The sequence below is a fragment of the Elephantulus edwardii genome, unplaced genomic scaffold (assembly GCF_000299155.1).
Source record: "Elephantulus edwardii isolate Elephantulus edwardi_28Jun2011 unplaced genomic scaffold, EleEdw1.0 scaffold00048, whole genome shotgun sequence".
Taxonomy (NCBI): Eukaryota; Metazoa; Chordata; class Mammalia; order Macroscelidea; family Macroscelididae; genus Elephantulus; species Elephantulus edwardii.
The window spans coordinates 1,242,267-1,263,636 of NW_006399798.1; the positions used below are offsets into that span (position 1 = coordinate 1,242,267).

The window sequence follows — 21,370 nt, forward strand, 5'->3', positions numbered from 1 at the left end:
TGTTCCAAACATTTTTGCATAATTTTCAGCAGAATCTTGCTTGCATGTAATAGTAATGATATTGTTCTAGAATTTCCACACCCTTTTGGGTTACCTTTCTTTGGAATGGGAACAAATATCAATCTTTTCCAGTCAGTTGGCCAGCTGGCTGTCCTCCAGATTTCCTGGCAAAACTTGGCACATCCAGGGCAGTGTCTGTTTGTTGAAATTAACTCCTAGAGCCTTGTTTTTAGCCAATTCCTTCAGAGCTACTTGAACTTCCTCCTTCATCACCATAGGCTCTTGCGCATTTGTTATTTCATGAAATTCTTGTGTCAGCCAATTCCTTCTGATTCAGAGACTCTGTGTACTCCTTCCATCTTCTTTTTATACATCCTGGATCATTTAATATTCTATCCAAACTATCCTTAAGTATTGCCACCCGTGGCTTGAATTTGTTTTTTAACTCCTTCAGCTTAAGAAACGCTAAGTGAGTTTGTCCCTTTTGATTTTCTGACCCCAGCTCGCTGCACATTTCATTATAGTATCTTGCTTTGTCGTCCCGAGCTGCCTTTTGAAATTTTTTGTTCAGCTCTTTGATTTCTCCCTTTAGCTTTGGCTTCTCGGTGCTCTAATGCAATACTCGGAGTCTCATCTGACATCCTTCTTGGTCTTTTCTTCTTCTTCAGCCTTTGTAATGATCTTTTGCATTCTTTATGGATGATTTTCTTGATATCCTCCCAGAGCTCATTTGATCTATGCTCATTGGTGCTCAAGGCCTCAAATCTGTTCCTGAGATACTCCATGTGAATATATGACATCTTGTTTATCCAGTCATCTATCAGTAGACAATTGGGGCTGGTGGTGGTGAGTGCCAGTGAGTCAGAACTGACCCATAGCTGACACCAGCGGGTTTTCGGAGGCAGTTAATTGCACGTGGGAGACTGCCCATGCTTCCTCTGCAGACAGTTGGGTAGTTCAGATATGGACTGTTGTGAAAAGTGCTGCAGTGAACACTGTGGACAGGTTTCTGTCTGCATTCTTCATCCTTAGGCCGTGGCGAAGCTAACCCCAAGGCCGTAGCTTTCTGGAGGTTTGAGTCTGCCTTCAATCCAAGGGACAAAGATGAGCCGTTTCCCATTTCACATACAGCCTTGGAAACTAAATGGAGCGTCAGCTACAAGTCCAGTCGACAGGAATGAGGTGGAGTTTCTGTGAGATGCCTCGCGCTGAGCTGGGAGCTCTGCTGGCTTCATGGTCAGGAGCCACACTGCCGACCCATAAGCACATGGTTTGACTCTATTGGCTGCGCTTGGGGAAAGATGGGCAGTCTCCTGTGCAGTTTACTGCCTCTGAAAACCTGCTAAGGGGTCAGCTATGGATGGAATTCGACTTCATGATAAATAATAACACAACAGGATTGGGCCGCCTGTGTCATATAGTAGCTCTCTGTTCAGCTTTTTGAGAAACCACCAATTGTTTTCAGAAGAACACTGCATAGTTTAAAATCAAGAAAGATGTGTGTCAGGGTTGTATCTTTTCTCCATTGCTGTTCAATCTCTGTGCTTTTTTTTAACACATCATTAGAGAAGTTGGACTTGTTGAGGACAAAGGTGATCTTAGGATCAGAGAGAGATTCATCAACAGCCTGTATTATGCAGATGACACAGCCTTGATTGTTGTAAGTGAAGCGGACTTGAAGCACTTGATGCAGGTCAAAGACTGCCTCCTTCAGTGTGGATTACATTTCAGCTTCAAAAAGACAGAAACCTTCTCCACTAGGCCAGGGGGGGAGCATCATGATAATTGGGGGACAAAAATTGAAGTTGTCAACAATTCCATCTTGGATCCACAATCATCAGACTTGGTACAGCAGTCAGGAAATAAAAAGACACATTGGCAAAGTTTAGTAAGGGATCTCTCCAGTGTGCTAAAGGGCAAGGATATTATTTTAAAGACTAAGATGTGCTTGATCTAAGCTATGGTCTTTTCGATTACATGCTATGCATCTGAGAGTTGAACAGTGAATAAAGATGACAGAAGAATTGATGCCTTTGAGTTGTGCTGTGAGGACGAGTACTGAAAATTCAATGAACTGCCAAAAAAAGAAATAGAAATGTATCAGACATTTCACATCCTTTGGACATGTTGTTAGGTGAGAGACCCATCCTTGGAAATGGACGTCCTGCTCAGAAAAGAGGGTCAGCGAAGGACAGGAAGACCCTCAGTGAGATAGATTGACTCAGTAACTAACTGGGCTTAAGTGTAGCAGAGCTGATGAGGCTGACAAAGGTTAGGATAGGGATCCATTGTTCACAGGCCCCTCGTCCCCAAGTACCACCTGAGTCATGGTACGCAGCAGCAGCAGCAAGGACATTTTTTCTGCTTCCACGGGAACTGATTGGGCGGGGCGGCCCTGACCTTGGAGTCTAGAGTCCAGCCTTCTCACATCTTGACCTCAGAGCTGTGGGTGCAGCAGGTGCTGCCCTCAGGGCTCCCTCAGTTCTTTGACCAGTGACGCCCAGCTGGCAGGATGCACACCCACCTTTGTCAGATACTTGACAGGTAGCTTGCTGGGCAGCAGTATTGAGGGACTCAGCTGTGGACCTTGACTGAGCAAGTTACCACAGCCCAGGCATTGACCCTGTCTCACTGCCGATGCTTGTGGGTAGGATGCAATCGATGGGAAAATGTGTCTTGATGAAAAAGATGTTAAAATGATGATGGTAGAAAAGAATGTTTTAACATGGTGCTTGTGACCTGAGTTTCACTTCCCAAGGGGTTTTGGACATGGCTGGCTGTCAGAATTAAAGAGCCTACCATTTTTACCATTTAATCATTTTGCTGTCCAAATAGGCCTGGCACCCTGCACCTTCCCATGGCTTTCCCTCTCTTCACATGGGCTGCACTAAGGAGTACGAACTGATCAGGAAGTGCTGACAGCCGCCTGTTCCATACTTGGTAGCCTTGAGAGCTGAGTTAGTGTGAGGCCTTCTGCCAGGGGAGGAAATTGATGTTTGCAGGTGGGATGAAATGATCTGTCATAACTGATTCACAAAGTTTTAGGTTACCAGTTCCTTTAGGGGGATAGAAGAAACCCTGGTGACACTGTGGTTACGGCGCTTGGTTGCTAAGACAGCAAGTTCAGATCTACCAGTTGCTCCATGGGAGGAAAATGTGGCAGTCCCAGACACCTGTGGGGCAGTTCTCTGTGCTGTGGGGTTACTGGGAGTCTGGATCCACTTGACAACAGTGGGTGGAATTAGGATGATGGAATACTTGTTGGGGTCTCCCTGTAAATGGTCATCCTGTATCGGTTACTGTTGTTGCCCTCCTGCAGGTCATGTCTGTCCAGCCTCTCCCCGCCCTCCAGTTTGGTGTTGGGCCTGTGCCCATGGACTTTCTGCTCCCTTGGGCTGTTCTTGCTCTCCACCTCCTCCCACTCACTTAGGTTATACAAACGTCCCCAAGTGCATACCCCAAAATCCTCCAAGTATGTGCATCCCAGGTCGAGACAGGGAGCAGTGCCAGCTCCAGAAGTGAGGAGGTGAAGTGAGGCCTGCTGCTTCTGTCCTTCTTCCTGACCAGTGCTGTTTTATTATTTTTTTTTGTGTGTATTGTCAAATTGGATCTGACTGGTACAGAACGAGATTCCCAGCAGAGCATCTGGTGGATTTGAACTATGCGCCTCTGGGATTACAGTGCAGCTTCTTACCACTAGGCCACCAGAGCTCCCTTCAGAGCTAGTTTTTTATTTTTATTTTTTTTAAATTTATATTGGTTTGCTTACAAAGTTTGTATACATTTATGTTTCACGTTATTCTTCATTCACATTGTGTTTCATACAATCATTCTCATGTATTGTGTTTTATAAAATTAATCACTATTGGCTTATGCCCATCATTACTGTCTTTTTGCATTTCCGCCAGATCTTTACCATTTCTTTTACCCCTTCCCTCCACCCACCAAATTGTGCAACCCTGTGGTTTCACCTCTACCCATCCTCATCTTTTGCCCCCACCCCTTACCCTCTGAGGTCCCCATACACATTTTACTAGTTATCCTTCTATTTTTACAACAATAGTCTTAGGCAGTATTCAGAGGCCTAGTTAGTTCACTCAGCATAATGCTCTCCAGTCTCTCCCAAGTTATATAGTATTTTTTTAAATTGTTGCTCTTGAAATTTATTTTCTTTTTTGAGTATAAGTTTACAAATCATACCGGTTTTTCAGTCAATCATACGCATTTTGTTTTATAACATTAACTACAGTTGGTTAATGTAATTACAATGTCTGATCAACCCCTGATTGTTTATTGCCAGCTTCTTGCTCACTTTTCAGTCCCCTCTCCTCCTCTTCCTGCCCCTGGTGTTTATGCGAATTTGTTTCTATATCATGAATAATACACATTTTGCGGCATTGACTATAATCCCCGTGTCCCAGCACTCTTTTCACCTTGTTACCTGTTCCCTGCCGCCTCCTGTCCTGCTGCTTCCTGCCTTCTGAGCTCTGGCAGCTTCTGCCCTTTTGACTGTGGTTAGCTGGTTGGCTGGATTGAGGGGCACATTCCTCCCTGCTGCTGCTGTTCACCTGGTATGCCTGTTGCCTGTTTGGCTGAAAACTAATCCTAGGGGTGAGTTCAGTTCCAAGCTTGAGGGCTGTCCAGGGCCAGTCTCTGGGTGCTTCCAGGCCAAGAAATCTATCTGGTCTTTGGTATGATTTTGAGCTTTGTTCTGTATCTTTCCTTGTTGTTGTTGTGATTTTAGTGGAAGCTTCCAGAGATAGGTTTTTGTTTCTGTTTTTCTTGTCTGGAACCTGGGTTGTGACCCAGATCAGAGAGCAGTGGGGAGTGGCAGCCAGTGCCGTCTAGTCTAATGCTCTGGGCTGGGCGGGTGAGCTCAGGTGGTCCGGCAGCCCTCTGGACTGAGTGTTCCTTGGCTGTTGATTTTTCTCCTCACGTCTTGGTTCTGGAGTTTCTTCTGTGCTATTCTGGTAGCAGAGAGTGTTAAGTGTCAGGCTGCTTTCTGAAAGGCCAGTGATTGGAATCCACTGCATTCTTGGAAGAGATGGGCAGGTTGTAAATAAAGATTTACAAACTGAGACACCTGATGGAGTGTCGTTTTGAGTCAGACTCAGTGTGGTTTAGGGAGTGGAATGCCACTCCTGCTTCCAAACTTAAATCCTATTAGTTCATTTTTAGTAGTGCAAACGTCCCACCAAAAGTTGGACATTTGAACCCAGCCGCTCTAGAAGGAAAATGTGGCCATTTGATTCCTTTAAACTTTGAGCATTGGAAACCCTTTGGGCAGTTCTGCACTGTCCTACCCTGCTATGAGTTGATTCAGCCTTAGTGGGTTCGGGTTGATTTTGGATGTTCCCTAAGTGGACTCCTGCTCTGCATTGTTTTGTATACTACCTTGAAGGATGCAGAGCTGCTCTCCATAGGGTTGCTGTGGGCCGCAAGTGACTCAGTGGCACATAACAGTAACATACTGTGACAGGTTTGGAAGCAGGAGTGGCATCCCCTTCCTAAACAACATGCCTCTGGAAGCTCTATGAACTTTGATCAATGTCAATTGTTGTAGAGGGGCTTCAGGCCTTTTGTTCATAGGGTCGCTATGAGTCACACTCAACTCGAAGGTAATCAATAACCACCACTTTGTAAATGATGAATTTTGTCTCTGTTATATCTTTTTGTCTCATTGACGTTACCGCACTTCAAGGTCACATCAGGTGTTAGTGTAATGGTGTGAGATTTTAACCTCACTCTGGAAAGTCTTTGCTAAGGTAGGTTTTTAAACACTTAACTGCGTTGTGGTCAATTTGAGCCTGCACATGAAAATATCCTGGTTTGAAGAACTAGTCTTTTTTGCAGGAGTACCACAAAACAAACATACCCGTTTCTGCTTTCCCCAAAATGGGATTCCACATAGTGAAATGTCATTGCTGGTTCTTCGATGTGAAGGTCCCGGCTCCGTCTCAGGTGCCCAGCACTGGTTCACCTTGTGGTTGTACAGGAGTTGGAGAAGTGGGCATGGGAACCTCCCTTTTCCTTTTGGATGTTTTATAACTCCAGTAATGCTGTGGTCACTAAAAGAATTCTTATTCTTGCCAGTACCTTGCATCACTTGTCTACAGGAAAACTTTGTTACTTTGTCTCTAAGCTATGTGACAGAAAAGTAAAATTAGAGACATTATTAAACTTCTGTATGCTTTTTTTTCTCATCTGAAAAGACAGGTTTCATGGCTTCCTTTTCTGATGCTGTTTTATTAATGCCATTTAAACACCCTCACGATAAGTGGTCATAATTATCATAGAACATCTAGTGTAGAACCTTAGCTTTGTCTTAAAGATTCTTTTCACAATGATGATGTAAATCCATTTTACATTTTCATCAGCAGCAAATAGGGACAGTATCTAAGGTTCATGGTTAATATTTTTTAAAGGTGAAAGTTGATTGAATCTATTACATATACTAACACAGTCCTTCTCTAGGGCCACCTTTCTCATTTTAATTGTCATATTTGTATGAGCAGTAGTTTCCTTTAAAAAAAACCCAAAACCAAACTGTTACCATCGGGACAGACCAGAATTGCCTCTCAAGGTTTCCTGAGCTGTAAGCTTTCCAGAATCAGACTGCCACGTCCTTGTGCAGACGGCTGGCTGCCTGGTGAGCTGTTTCTTGGAGAGCATAGTAGCAGGAGGTATCCAGTCTGTGAGGGGCAGTTTCAAGCCTTGGCACCCCGGCAGCGAGGCATCTGTGTGGGTTGCAGGATCCTGACTGCCTCACTCAGCCATGTCCTTCTGGCTTGATTTTAGGTTGCAAAGGAGTTTGGCTTCCAGAACAACGGCTTTTCCGTTTACATCAATAGAAACAAGACCGGTGAGATCACAGCATCATCCAACAAGTCTCTCAATGTGCTGAAAATCAAGTGAGTGCCAGTGGGGCTTGGGGGATGGCGGGCCACCACTGTCTGCTGAGCTGTCCTCACACCACTCCGGGCTTCATCCTGTTAGCTGGCCACGGTGTGGGCTGTCCTGTTTCTCAGCAGCCCTCAGGGTCCTCCTGAGTCAGCAGTAACTGTAGCCACACTTGATGGACTTCACTGTGTCCTTGGGCTTGTGTCCTGAGGAGGGAGATTTACTGACTGGGCCCGGGCCTGGGAGGGCAGGCTGCACACTCAGCTGCTCTCAGCAGTGAAGGTCTTGAACACATGCTGGGGCTGCTGAGTGGAAGCCCCAGTTCCCCATACTTCCTGCTAGTCAGTCCTCCTCTGTCCGTCTCCATGTGGCCGCCCTATTTGTCGACGTACGGTCTATTCGTTGCTTTTGTGCAACATGGACAGTTGTGTTAGCCGGGAGCCACTCTGGATTTCCTGGCCGTGTGCCTGGGGCAGGCTGCTTGCCGGCCCTGCTGCTGGGGTCAGTGCCTGCCCCCTTGCCTGGCCCCCTATATGGCTTTGACTGTCCTGCCATCTGGACACAGCAGAGGTGACACAAACAGCCGGAGTAGCAGTTAGAGAGTCTGAGAGATGGCACCTCGATCTTGTGTGCTCACAGATTGTCCTCAAGGTAGTTGGGTCCTTACTGCCATCAGGGACAGAGAGTTGGAGAGCTAGATTTTATCACTGAGATTTATCCACTTGGTACATGTCTGGAAAAGACCAGGATGTCTGTGAGCTCTGAAGAGTCTTATTCTGCTGTTCTCTGGCTTCCAGAGCTGCTGCTCAGCCTTCAGTGTGGCTGATCGTCCTCTGCAGGTGACATTGTCCACTTTGAATCACTTGTCTTGGGTCACATTGCTTGTGTTTGCTTGATTCAGGAAGGAGAGTCTGCTGGTGTCTGCCTGATCTTTTCTCACGTGGGTTTTGCTTGTGTAGCTACAGACATGTACTTTGGATCATTGTTGTTGGTTTTTTTGGTTGTTTTTGTTGTTTGTTTGGGGTGTGTGTGTGTGTACGTGTACGTGTACACGTACCGTCAAATCAGATCTGACTGGTACAGGAGGAGATCCCTCCTTCTCCAGCAGAGCATCTGGTGGATTGGAACTGCTCACTTCTGGGATTGCAGTGCAGCTTCCTTTCACTAGCCACCAGGGCTCGCCTACTTTGGATCATTGTATCAACATTTTTAGTTTGGAATGTTTTAACTATGTATAAAAGTGGGCAATAATGTAATGAAACTACTTGCACAGTCATCCTCCTTGAAGAATTACCAATCAAAGCCAGCCTCATTGTGTCTGTTCCTCATTTGACTTTCTTCTCTCCTAGGGTCTTTTTCAAAAGCTGCTTTAAGTTGTCAAATAAGACACACAGAAAACCATGTAGGACAAGCCTGGAGTGGGTGGCCAGTTACAAGCCATCCCCCTTTGCACATAACCACCAGGTCCAGAGAGTCAGCCGTCCTGCAGGTGTGTCTGCCGAGCGCCCATCCTGCTGCCTTCTGGGGGCTGCACGGCTGCTCATTCCTTGGCCCAGGAACTGTCTGAATGAGGACAGTGGAGGTTTTGTTGATTTGGTGGTTTGTCGGTCCTCCCTACCACTAAGAACATGTGATACTAGATTTTACAGTTTTATTCTTCAAACACACAGCCAGCAATTTCTGTTTACTTTTTTTAAAAAAAGTGTGAGGTATGTAATATGTACAGGGCAACTAGAGAAATTTGCAAATATGTATTCCAGTGTGTGTAAAGATCACGTGATTTGTGCACTTGATGTTGGCTCTGTCCGCTGATCTGAGAGCTGTATCATTGTTTTCTGACAACACTGTTCAGCTTTTGTGCTGCTCTTAGTTTTTCTTTCAGGATCTTATTATTTTTTTTATTGTATTATTTGTGTGTGTGTGTGTGTGTGTACTGTCAAATCAGATCTAACTGGTACAGGAGGAAATTGTCCCTCCTTCCCCGGCAGAGCAACTGGTGGATTTGAACTGTGTGCCTCTGGGATTGCAGTGCGGTTTCTTGCCACTAGGCCACCAGAGCTCCCCTAGAAAATCTTATTTTTATAACCTTCTCTGTCTGTTCTTTCCTGGATTCTTAGTTTTGTGTTATTACACCTACAGTGGAACTAGTATCCTCAAGTCACCAAAATAAATCCTTCTCCAACACCACACGATCTTCTCATTTCTTCTCGTTAATAAGATAAGCTCAGGGCCAGCCACAGCAGATCCTGGTGAACGTACAGTACTGAGTCCTGTGCACAGGGAATGTTTAGGACATCTAAAAGTCCCAGAAGCTTGAAGGGCTTCCCCTTCCCAGCTTCCAACTCGGTGGCCATGGTGAGGACTGCGTGGCTGCGTGGCTGTGGCCTGAGTGGGAGCCGTGGCCCAGTGGCCTGGTTTCGTGTTTTTGGCTTTGGCTCATGACTTTGAGTCCTTGGGTTCCTTGTTCCGTTCTTTTCCATGGAGTGTCCTGCCCTCTGGATCTTGTGGTGTCATCACGAGGTCTTGGTGTCCTGGACCAGGTGGTGTGCTCTTTGTGTCATGGGCACAGAGTCTGGTTCTGCCTTTCTGAGGTCAATGCCTGGCGCTACTGCTCTGTGTTCCTGTATGTAAACCCACGGCAAATGCGACTGGTGATGCTGGTGCTCTTTCGGCTTTCCATTATGTGTTCACTGAAATGGTGAGATGTTTGCCTGTGCCCAGCACTGCTGCCTGTCACGGCTCATGTGCAGGGTTGGGAACTGGGGGCTCCAGGCTGCATGCTGTTCCAGGGCTTCTCGGTTCACCTAGTCCTAACCCAATCCAAACCATTGCCTTTGGTCAGTTCTGACTCTCGGCTCTCCACTGGGTTTTGGAGGCAGTAGATCTTTACGGAAGGAAACTGCCCGTCATCCTCTTGAGGAGTGGCTGGTGGCTTCAGACTGTGGACCTTTTGACGAGCATTGTGACATACTACACTCTGTGCCACTGACCCTTTCCTCAGTAGACAGAGCAAGGAATAGGAAAACTGGAGTGATTCCTGGCTCCCTGATGTTCTTTCCTGTTCATGTTCAGAGCTTGATGACTTTTGTTGACCTGTCCCTCGTAGCCAAGCACATCTTGGGTCTCAGGACATGGAGGGTTAGACTGTCACCCCTTTGCCTGCTACAGTCTCCTGGCAGGGCTGCACTTTGTCCCCTGTCCTGTCCTTGCATTGGCGCTCACAGGACAGTGTTGCTTGGAGCACCTTTCTGTTCCTTTCTGGCATTAGGTTTGACCCTAGGTGAGTTCTCGTGTCACTCGGGGTTTTTCTCTTGTTTGCTTCCACTCTCAAGGGTCTCAGGGTGTTGACAGTCTATCTTTTCCTGTGGGATTTTGGGATGTGGAGTGACACGTGACCCCCTCTCTGCCTGCCAGCCCAGTGTGACCTTTGTGTGTGGGTTCAGGGGGTGTGTTGTGGGGGAGAGTTCAGCAGTGGGCTGGCCTGCCCCCCAGACCTCTGCTGTGCGTTTTCCAGTCTTCCTACACCCCCGCAGACACATGTTTATGTCCATGTCTCAGCATTCTGGAAGCTGGAGGCCTTGGTGGCCTGTCGTCCCTACCTGCTCTTGCTGATGGTGGCTTGTTTCTCCAGGCATTGCGTGACTTTCTTAGAGCTTATTTGATAAAGGAGTTCTGTTTCTGGGAATCCTGAAGAACGTGTTGGGCTTAGCTCTTTCTTGCAGAGCAGGTTTATATGTACGTCCAGTGACACACGAGGGCGACGTGGCCTGAGGAGCTGGTGGTGACGTTTCCTGGCTGATCTTCTGAGCAGAGTGCCCATTGGCGGTCCTCAAGGTAGCCAGACATCGTCCTTCACTAGAACTGCCCGTCTGGTCCATGTGGAAGCCACTGTGCTGGAGCTTGGAGCTCTGCTCGCCACCCTCCGTCAGTGTGCGCAGCCCTGGCGGGGATTGCCTTTGCTTTTCTGAAGCTCAGCAGTGTGTTTAAACATGTATTTGTTAAATTCATAGAGTGATTAGGTCAAGTTGCAGGGTTTTGGGGGGGAAAAACTTTGAAAGGCTGTGTTTTTCTTTTAGGTGGGTGAAAAAAGTATGTAATAGAATACACTGTTTCAACAATGTCTTTCCTTTTTAGAAAATTTGGTTGAGGTAAAAGTACCACCTAAGACCACGTAGGCCTCTTGATGGGGTCACTTGCACCTCTTGGAGATGCTGATCATCCCCACAGGTCATGCTAGGTCCTACCTGGTTGCTAGTCTTGCTCCACTGTGGTGGTATGGACCTTGGTATGGGCTTGTAGACCTATCTGTGTATGTACACATACATACGCACATATTTTTTAAATCTTTATTGTGGCTGGATGAAGGTTGACAGAACAGATTGGTTTTCTTGCCACTAGTTTATGTACCTGTGTCTCATAGCCCTGGCAGTCAATCCTGACAGTGTAGCAGCACTCTTGGCACCATGCCGCAGTGTCCACTTGTCCGGCTTGACCCCGGGCCCTGTTCTCTGCACTGTCACTGTTCTTGTTATCTGGTCTAGGCTGCTGCAGCACTGTCTCGTCTGTCCTCTGGCTTTCTCTGGTCATTTTGATGGCATAGATTGTTCTTTGTTTTGTTTTGGTTTTTGTTGTGTACCATCGAGTCGGATCCGACTGGCACAGGAGGAGATCGCATCTCCTTCTCTAGGGGATCATCTGGTGGATTCGAAGCATGTGCCTTCTGGATTGCAGTGCAGCTTCTTGTCCCTAGACCACCAGAACTCCCTTGATGGCATACGTTGTTCTTTAAACATGACATGACCAGGGCTGACCACCTTCACTCGGGAGCTTAGCTGCTGTTTTTCTTACAGATGACTCCGTGGCATAGTTGAGTTAGAGATGATTCAGCATGTAGATTCATGTTCCTTGGTGTGCCTGGTCTCCACAGGAATTCAATGTCCTTGTCTTCTTCCCTGGAATCTCAGCCCCTCTGCTGCCTGTGCTGCTGCTTCTCCACCCCGTGCTGATTTTTCACGCAAGACTCGGGAGCCCAGTGATCCCGTGAGTGCTTGTGAGGTGGCCATGCTAGTTTAGTTCCAGGCTTCCTTAGTTTGGTGTGTGTTGATCCATCAGGCCCTTCAGTAAGCCTGCGGGGCAAGTCAGAGCAAGAGAGAAACCTCATTTCCATTTAAATTAGAAAAAATTATTGATACAGAAATTTGCATTATTACAGCCTCTTGTAAAAGAGGTAATCTTGAGGCTTTGAAAACAAGCAGAAGCCCTTTAGTCTGTCCCAGGGTCTGTTGTGCCTGTGCTGGGGTTCTGTCTCCAGTGGTCATGGTGGTGGAATCCTGCAGACCTGGGGCCCACCAGGGAACACTGTGCAGCCATGAAAAGTGACACTGTTCTGTTGGCCTTTGGGAGGAGGGGCCAGGTAAGGAAAAGGTGGCTGTGATAATCCGACTTGTATAAAATAATGACGTGCAGACTCCAGTACTGTCTGTGTCCTTACATGTGCACGTGAGGGTGGAGGAAGAGCACAGGCCATGCCCTAGGCAGGTGGACTGTATGAGGCCCTGCATCCAGGGTAAAGGCACAGAAGGGGCCAGTGGGGCCAAGCAGAACGCTACATGGGGTTCTCTGCTCATCCTTGTAAAGGGATATGTCAGGATGTGTGTGTGTTGATCTAAAACTCAAAGATCCTACAGCTGTAGAGAACTCAGTGCTGATCTGTCATGTTGAGTTCTCACCCCCAACTCTTCAGTGTAACCAACCGCTCTCCCCACCTGCCTCTGGACTCCTGTCTCCACTCACCCACTTTTCCTGCCTTCTGAGCACACACTGGGCATCGGTCCCCTGTGGTCAGCTGTTGTAGAGCGTGTTCCTCACGGCTGTGGCTGTCATTTTACTGGTCTCCCTGTTGTCTGACTGCAGGACAGTGTGGGAGGGCTCAGGCCAGGGCTGAAGGGTCACCAAAGGCCACATTCTCAAGGTTCCATCCTTCTCTTCAGGGCAGTAAGGCTGGTGTCCTTTTTTTCTTTCTTTTCACTTTAGAAAATATTTCCTGTTGGTTTGCATACAAAATTCATGTGTGTTGTGTACTATTCACACCCATTTTTGTTTAACACATCCTTTCCTCACATAGTATTTCAAACCATCACTCATATACATTGTGGTGTTTTTTGTTTTTTGTTTTTTTAACACATTGTGTTTTAGAACATTAATCACCACTGATCTATGCCTGTTTCACCCCATCTTTTTCAGGTCCCCATTGGCTCTTTCCTAATTACTTCATACTCTCCTCCACCCACCAAACTCTGTCATGATTCCCCCGCCCCCTTCACCTCTGTCCCTCTCGCTGTCCTCTCTTGGACTTAAATATACATCTTAATAGTTATCTTTCTGCTTTTACAATAACGATCTTATTTGCTCTATGAAACTGTGTTAGTTCGCTCAGCCCTCTGTCTTCTCCCATGTTGTATTTTACAAAATTGTTATTCCTTAGTGCTGCATAGTATTCTATTATGTGAATATACCATAATTTTACAATCATTTTGTTTGTTGATGGGCATTTGAACTGTTGCCATTTTTTTGGTGTTGTGACTAGTGCTACTGTGAACACAGGTACACAGATCTCTCTTTCTCAGTTCTGTTTTCCTTGGGGTATAGTCAGTCCTAGCAGTGGAATAGCTGGGTCATATGGGATTTCTGTGTTCAGCTTTTACTATATTTTCTTTTTCATCTCACTTTTATGTTTATTAAAAACTGACAAACAAAACCTGTACAAAACAATATCCCACATCACCTTACCTGTTAAAACAGTAATCTTTAAAGACTTTATTGTCTTGGCCCCCCTCTTGCTCTGCCATGACCACATCCTCTTCCCCTACCTTGGCTCTCCCCTCTTCTTACAATAGCAGCTTCCCTTTTCTTCGACTTCGCCTTAGGTTCAAAATCCACAAGTAAAGTGTCCAAAGGTGAGCTGTCTGACAGAATGGCATACCGAATGTTACTTCCTCGAATAGTCACTGTCTCCAGTTGGACAGGCTCTGTTCTTCAGGGTCTTCACAGCTTTAACATGTGTGTTCGTGCTGACATCTACACTTGTGATTGTTCCGTGGACCTGTGTTCATTCTTCAATTCGGTTACAGTTTCATGACTTAACTTCATCAAATGCTTCATACTGGTGGCACTGTCACCCTTTCGGCTCGGAAACATACAAAACCAGAGGACAGAAGATCAATAGAGCAGAAGTTGGAATCTGTGTTCAGCTTGTAGATGAAATGCCAACCCGCCTTCCAGAGTGTTTGTTCCCAGGTGGATCTTCCTTCTGATTTTGGGTTTGGTCTGCAGTCGTGGCTCACTCTGCCTGTGTCCTTCCCCCTTGACCCTGATGGAGGTCAAGTCCACAGTGGTCACTGAGCACCATCTCGTTCTGGTCTTGGTCATGGATGCTGCAGTCCATGGGACCATTTGTTTCTTTGGGCTGTTTCCTTGGGCCTTTGGTGTTCTCTTTGCCCAGCTCCAGATGGGAAGTCTCTGATAGCTCCTGCCAAGCCCTGGTTCCAGCCCAGTTGTTCTGCAGAGTAGGCTGCACAGTGTTGGTTTGTGGCATGTATTATGCCAGCCGACCTAGATGACTCCTGAGACTGCCTGTCCTCATTGGGTGGCCTCAGCAGATGCCCCCCAGGGGCTGTGTAAAGGCTCCCATCTAACCCACTTTGTTTACAGACATGGAGACCTCCTCTTCCTGTTTCCCTCGAGCCTTGCTGGACCCTCGTCAGAGATGGAGACATCGGCCCTGCTGGGAGTGAAGGCCCTGGGAGCACCCCCTGTGGTGGAGGATGAGATCGATCAGTACCTGAGCAAGCAGGACGGCAAGATCTACCGAAGCCGCGACCCCCAGCTGTGAGTGCCTCACTCTGCTCCTCGTGCTCCCTGTCCATCCCCGAGGGTGCTCCTCGCCTGGCCAAAGAAACGTACCTTTTCAACCTGCCTCCATATGAAGACGTTCTCGTTAGGTCTTTTCACTGTTTGAGCTTTCACATCTGTTCCGTGTGAGTTGATGGTTTGTAATTGTTTGGCTAGACACTGAGCGGGTGGAGTGTCCTTGAAGGAGTCACTGCTCCCTTTGCAGGCATCTCTGTTGTTTTGGCTTGAAGGGAGGGCGGCTGCCCAAAACAGGTGTTCACAGTGCCGTGCCCCAGAGAGAATACTTGTTCTTTTTGAAGGCAGAAGAGTGTCTGAGGCTACAGATTGTATCAGAGGAGTCTGTCCACCTTTCTCTTCCAGAGCAGCTGGTGGACTCAGAGTACTAGAGCGGCAGACGCTTTGGGTTAGCAGTGCATCCCCAACCCCCTCTGCCTCCTCAGAAAGACCATAGGTGGTGCCAGGAAAGGAAAGGGTGAGGACGTGCTAGTAGCATCTGTTAGGGGGTCTTGTGCCCGTGCACACCGCCCTACTTAGCACTGCTGCAGTGGTTCTGGCACCGTGTCCTGGGGGAGTGGAGTGACCGTCCTTCACCGTCTCCTGGGGTAGCGGGGTCTGCGTCCTTCACCTAGTCCTGAGGGTGCGGGTTCAGCACCCTGCCTGCCCGTTAGTGGTGGTGCAGCTGCAGAGCCACCACTTAGTACTAGTGGGGTGGCTGCACCCAGGAGCACTGTACACGTCCTCGTTCCTCTGAGCCACTCCTCGAAGACTGCTCACACTGGGCTAGATGAGGCACTTTGCACATGTGCGTTTGTTTATCGTGGGTTTGTAGTTCTTACGGCAGAAGGGTCCAGTTCACACTCAGCATTAAGATCCGGAGGGAAGGTGGCTTGATGTGCACAGTTCTGGGAACTTGGTGGGGCGCTGACACTGAAGTACTGCCTTTCCAAATGCTGTATTAGCAACTTCTCTGCCTTAGATTGAAGAGCTGCAAATGGGGCTCAGCTGCAGCTGGCCCAGGTCCACCACGCAGCCATAGCCATTAGCCAGCCTGCTTCCTCCATTTGAACTCCCCAGGGACCAGTGCTCGCTCACTCAAACTCTCTCTCTCAGCGGCCTGTCTTGGCAGCTTCATGGCGGGGGGGAGAGTGTGTGTGTGTGTTTCATTCTGACATGTATTCAGTAAGAGGCTGCCTCTTAGGACACACCAAACCTAGCTTTCCTTTGAAGGTGTTGAACCCACTCCACCTTGTTTAGAAGGTGGTCTGAGGGGCTCTCAGAGAAACCACCAGCCTGATGGCTCCCATTCCCCTCCTCCATGGGGACAGCTCTCTCTCACTTGTCCATGTTGAGTGTTCCAGTGTTCTGTGATGGAAGCGCATGGACTCGGACATCCTGTGTCCTTCCAGCAGACTGCTGTGCCTGACCCTCACGTCCTGACACCTGGTGCCCACCTCCTGATGCCCTCACCCTTGGCTCCGCACCTCACTGACAGCTGGGCCCACGCAGCATCCTTTCCCTATCAGTTGGTGTTGTTCAGACCATGACACAAGAGTGGTAGACCCTGGTGCTTTTTTTCTGTATAAAGCCAACACTGACTGTAGGGAGAAAGGGACATTTATGTCCTGGGCAGGATCCTCCCGAAGCTGGGCGGATGCCCGTTGGTGTGGAAAAGACACTGTGATCACAGGAACAGCAGGAGGCCCCTGCTCACCGCTCTGTCTCTTTGTACAGGTGCCGCCACGGCCCACTGGGGAAATGTGTGCACTGTGTTCCACTTGAGGTAAGGGTCAGATGGTCAGAGGTGAGCCCTGGGGGCTGCTGACCCAGCAGTTGCGGCAGCTTGGAGGACTTGGTTGTTTCCTGCCCTGGGTTTCATTCCCTGTGTTGATACAGATACGGGAAAGCCACTCCTGGATTAATGAGAATGACCTTTGGGAAGATTATAGATGGCTAGATAGGGATGGCCTGTCCAGCAGCTTCTTGGACAGTCCTTCTGAGGACTGGCGTGGAGAGGGCCTGTTGCTTTGTGCTCTCCATATTTTTTATCTTTGCCCAGAAATTCTCATTTTCTGGGTGTACTCTCTGGTGAGATTGAGAGTGTGCAGGATAATGGCTGCCAGTCAGCACTAGATTTACTGCCATGTGACAACCTGACCTTCACCAGCCTCTGTTTCAGCATGAGGCTTTCCTTTGTGTAAAATTACTTCATTTAGAGCATGCTGTGTTTGATAGGATCACTGGTAATTCAGAGACAATATGGTTCTGACCCTGAGTGCAGAGGAAAGCTGAACATCCTGCACCCTGCTCTCTGGGGCCTAGCTGGCCAAATCCGCGTGCTGCCTGCTGAGCCTCCCCCGAGCAGTGCCCCTTTGTGACTGTGACCATGACCATGCTACTCCCTGTGTTTTGACAGCCGTTTGATGAGGACTACCTGAACCATCTTGAACCTCCAGTGAAGCACATGTCCTTCCACGCCTACATCCGCAAGCTGACTGGCGGGGCCGACAAGTACGCACCAGCTGGCTGCACCCCCCGTGGCCTGGGCACACGTCACCTCTACTCTTAGGCTTCTGGCTGTCATTGCCTGTGGCCGTTGTCGTGTGTGTGAAATGAGCAGAGATCGGGGTGCCATTTATGACCTAGTTGACTCCTTGGGCGGGTGTTGGTGACGGGCTCTGTGGACACTAGTCCCTCAAGGTTCACTGACCCCCCTCTGCAGGCCATTTAGTCCGTGGTGCTGCGCGCATCCTCTGCTTCTGAGAGAGGCTGAGCCGCTGTGGCAGCCTTACTGCACAGCCCTTAGAGTTTCAGCTTCATTTCCACAGCCTGACGGGGCTGAGCCCACAGCCCTCGGAGAGTCAGGAAGGGAGGGCAGGCAGAGCAGGGCTGTAGAGAGGATGCTGCTAGGTCCTGGCCATGTGAATCCTGCCAACACCGCTGGGGGCAGCCACGCTGAAAAGGCCAGGTTCACCTGGAGCTGGCCCAGAAAATGAATTAGACACATGGAGATGCCGTATTTTGTCTGTGGGCGTGTCTTGGTACATCTTTCCCTGCCAACCTTCCCAGGCACTGGCTCTGAGGTTGGGATCACTGAGGTCCAGCTGTGACTGTCTCTTGACTGACTGAGCAGACACAGAGCGAAGGCTTCCCCGTGACTGTAGTTCAAGGTTGTTGCACCTGTACGTGCTATTGATGTGTAAGGTGCTCCGTGTCCTCCTCGGTGTGTGTCCTCCTTGGTGTGTGTCCTCCTTGGTGTGGCTCAGACACGAGGTGGTAGGTGGTCACCAGTCTTAGGAGAGGGGCTGGTGTCTGGGAAGATGGTGCATGTCTCTGTGGACTCGGCCTGGGGCCTGGTTGCCCACCATGCGCTTGCTCTCGGGGGTCATTCCTGCGGCCTCTGACCTCACAGTGAGTCTTCTCTCTTTCTCAGGGGGAAGTTTGTGGCCCTTGAGAACATCAGTTGCAAGATCAAATCAGGCTGCGAGGGACATCTCCCATGGCCCAATGGCATCTGCACCAAGTGCCAGCCCAGCGCCATCACCCTCAACAGACAGGTGAGAGTTTGACTCTGGCCCTGTCCAGAGGGGAAGGCCCTTAGCAGAGAGCTGTGCACAGCGGGAGCTTGGCATCTCTTCCACTGAGGGTGTTCGTGTATGGATGTAGCTCTTCCACGGGGAGCCTGGGCTGGGCTGGACGGGCAATGGCTGGAGGCTTTGTTTCTCGAGAGTAGTGGCATGTGCTGAGTGGTGAGACGCTGCATTTTGACACACTGGAGCTGCAGCTCTTGTGAGAGTGGTCTCGGGACAGGGGCAAGCCCTCCTGGGCCCTCAGTCACTGGTCTACTTTGTACTTTTACCCTAAAGATGGGGGAAGCCTGTCCTTGAAGTGACATCTCAGTGAGATGAATTTGGATCTGTTTATTGACTTGCACTCATGCACATGCTTATGGACTTATGATGTGGGCCCCGCTGATTTGCCCCGAAGTGGGTCGGCTGCGGGTCTGACACAATGCCTCGTGTCAACGACAGTGCCATGGGGGTGGCCTGGCAGCCTGCTTCAGAAACATTGTCAGCATGGAGGTCCTCTTTCAGGAACTGGGGAAAGTGCTTGTGCAGAAATGGTGTTTGCATCCACACACCTGTTAGCTGTCCCCCTGCTCTGCAGAAGTACAGACACGTGGACAACATCATGTTTGAGAATCACACTGTGGCGGACCGCTTCCTTGACTTCTGGAGAAAGACCGGGAACCAGCACTTTGGGTATTTGTATGGCCGGTACACAGAGCACAGAGACATCCCTCTCGGCATCAGGGCGGAGGTGGCTGCCATCTACGAGCCCCCCCAGGTAGGGACACTTGAGTACAGGAGTGTTGTGCTGCTTTGTGTGACGGCTGTGGGTGCCCAGCTCGTCCCGGCCAGCTTGGATCAGGACTCCCTGCCCTTCTGTCTCTCCATACATGATATCTTCTTTTCTGGACTGTTGGAAAGTGAGACCCCAGCCCCTGAACACTCTAGTCTCTGTGTCCTGGGGTCAGTCTTCCTTACCAGTCTGTGCACCCACTCGAGGACACAGAGTGTTGGTGCTGGGTCTCGTCGGACCTGCCTCCTGTGGGTGGTTTAGTTGATCACCTGCCTCCGCAGTGTTTGTCACGTGCCCTGGGCCTGCTCTTGCGTGTCTGTCATTCTTGCCGACAGTCTGTTTCTCACTCTCCCAGAAAGAACATCCCCCGCTCCAGGCTGTGGGGGTGGCTGCTGCGCCTCTGGGATGAGAGGCCTGCATAGCCCCTGCCGTCTGTCCCTGCAGCATTGTCGTTGTGCTCTGAATGCCTGTTGACCCCTCTGATGTTCTGCACGCTAGTCTCTGTGGGGCCAGGTTCATGTGTCAGAAGAGGCACTAGAGGTCAGTAGAGACACGTGAAGAATGTCCTCCAAGCCCTGACTGAGGTGCCCTGGGGACGCAGTTCTGATGAAAGAGCTTGAATGCGATGCTGTAAAGACAGCTGCTGAGAAAGATGCAAACCAGCCTCTAGGTCTGGACCTCTCCTGATGGAGTCCTGGAGGTGGCGTGCTTGACTGCTGGTGGCTACCAGCTCATTGGGAGCTGACGTTTGTGCCAGCACGTCATTGTGCAGGTACCTCTCCGTACGTGTGACCTGCCACCAGCGGGATTAGTCATCTCCATGCGGACAATACATAACAAACAAAACCCTTGTTACTTTGCTGAAATTTGACAACAAGTCACTGTTGGTATAGCTAGATTTGAGGTAACACTCACTGTCTCTTCCCCTATCTGGGCTTTTTGCTCAGGACAACTTACTAACCACCTAAAGCCAAATTTAACTGGAGATTACTGTGTTTGAAAACATCGCCAGCTCACTGGGAGCCTAGAGGCAGATCTGCCAGGTGGAGGTGCTGCTTCTCACAGGTGCTGTCTTTAAGGTGGCGCTTTGACCAGGAAGCGCACCATTGCTCCTGTGAGAACTGCTAGTTTTCCAGGGACAGTCTAGCCAAACTTGGGGTCCTTATCCAGGGAAGTTTGGAAACAACTGTATTTCCCTGTGAAGCAGGATATAGGCCGGCTCCCTTGCCCTTCACCAGCAGCACACACCCTGTGACCCCTTGCCCAGACCTGCTGATCACTGCCCATGTGTAGTCGCTCCTGAAGGTGCACAGAGATGGGAAGTGCCCGATGGAAGGGCATGTTTGAGTTAACAGACTAGCCGTTTCCTGTTGGCTGTAGTTCCCTGCCAAGTAGACCAACACTGCCACATGGTGCCAAGGAGGCAAAGGAGTGCTGTTTCCCTATGCCCACACTTCTCTCTGACCTCCCTTCAGATTGGTACACAGAACAGCTTGGAGCTTCTTGAAGATCCGAAAGCGGAGGTGGTCGACGAAATCGCCGCCAAACTTGGCCTGAGGAAGGTATCAAGGCATCTGTCAGCTGGCTGGGGAGGGGGGTGGGTGCGTGTTGCGTGTCTGGGGACATAGCGGGTGCGCAGGGCACAGCACTGCAAAAGCCATGCAGGGTGATTGGGCAGTTGTAGTGTTTGTTTTCCAGGGACAACTTCCTGTAGCTTTAGGGGATGGGTCAGACACAGGAGCTGTGAGGTTGAGAACCTCCGGCCACAGTAATTGAGCTGCTGTGGAGCAGGGGATGGGCATTCTGGTGGCGTAGCCCAGAGGGAGTTGCACTGCTGATCCAAAAGCTCTGTCTCTGGTGGTTCGAATCCACCATTGACTCCATGGGAGAAGGATGAGCCGTCGACTTTCCTGTGACAGCCTTGGGAACCTGCTGGAGGGTCAGCTGTAAGTCGACCGTGACTCATTGGCATTGAGACAGTGAGCAGGGAAACAGTGAGGATCCCCATGCTTCCCAGTGGAGAAGACTGCCGTGCTGTGTGCCTGCTCCTACTCTCCACATGTCCCCTCACGCCCCCTTTCTGTCCTGTCCTTTCATGTCCCCTCCTGGCCTGTGCACTGGTGGGTCCTGGGCCTTCCCCCTCAGATACCAGCCCTCTCCAAGGCCTGCTCTTGACTTCTTTGGGTGCTAGGGAGACAGA

The 21,370-nt window shown here is 49.4% G+C and overlaps 1 protein-coding gene and 1 pseudogene across 1 annotated transcript in view; one reads left to right on the forward strand and one right to left on the reverse strand.

The window, feature by feature from the left end:
• NPLOC4 (nuclear protein localization 4 homolog (S. cerevisiae)) overlaps positions 1 to 21,370 on the forward strand; it is a 55,111-nt gene that overhangs the window by 16,359 nt on the left and 17,382 nt on the right. Inside the window, exons 3-9 of the mRNA XM_006886151.1 lie at positions 6,799 to 6,911; positions 14,611 to 14,787; positions 16,543 to 16,591; positions 17,225 to 17,319; positions 18,242 to 18,365; positions 18,976 to 19,155; positions 20,646 to 20,732. Coding sequence (XP_006886213.1) covers positions 6,799 to 6,911; positions 14,611 to 14,787; positions 16,543 to 16,591; positions 17,225 to 17,319; positions 18,242 to 18,365; positions 18,976 to 19,155; positions 20,646 to 20,732 — 825 coding nt within the window. The remainder of the gene's footprint in view (positions 1 to 6,798; positions 6,912 to 14,610; positions 14,788 to 16,542; positions 16,592 to 17,224; positions 17,320 to 18,241; positions 18,366 to 18,975; positions 19,156 to 20,645; positions 20,733 to 21,370) is intronic.
• Positions 13,717 to 14,061, reverse strand: LOC102856574 (annotated as a pseudogene).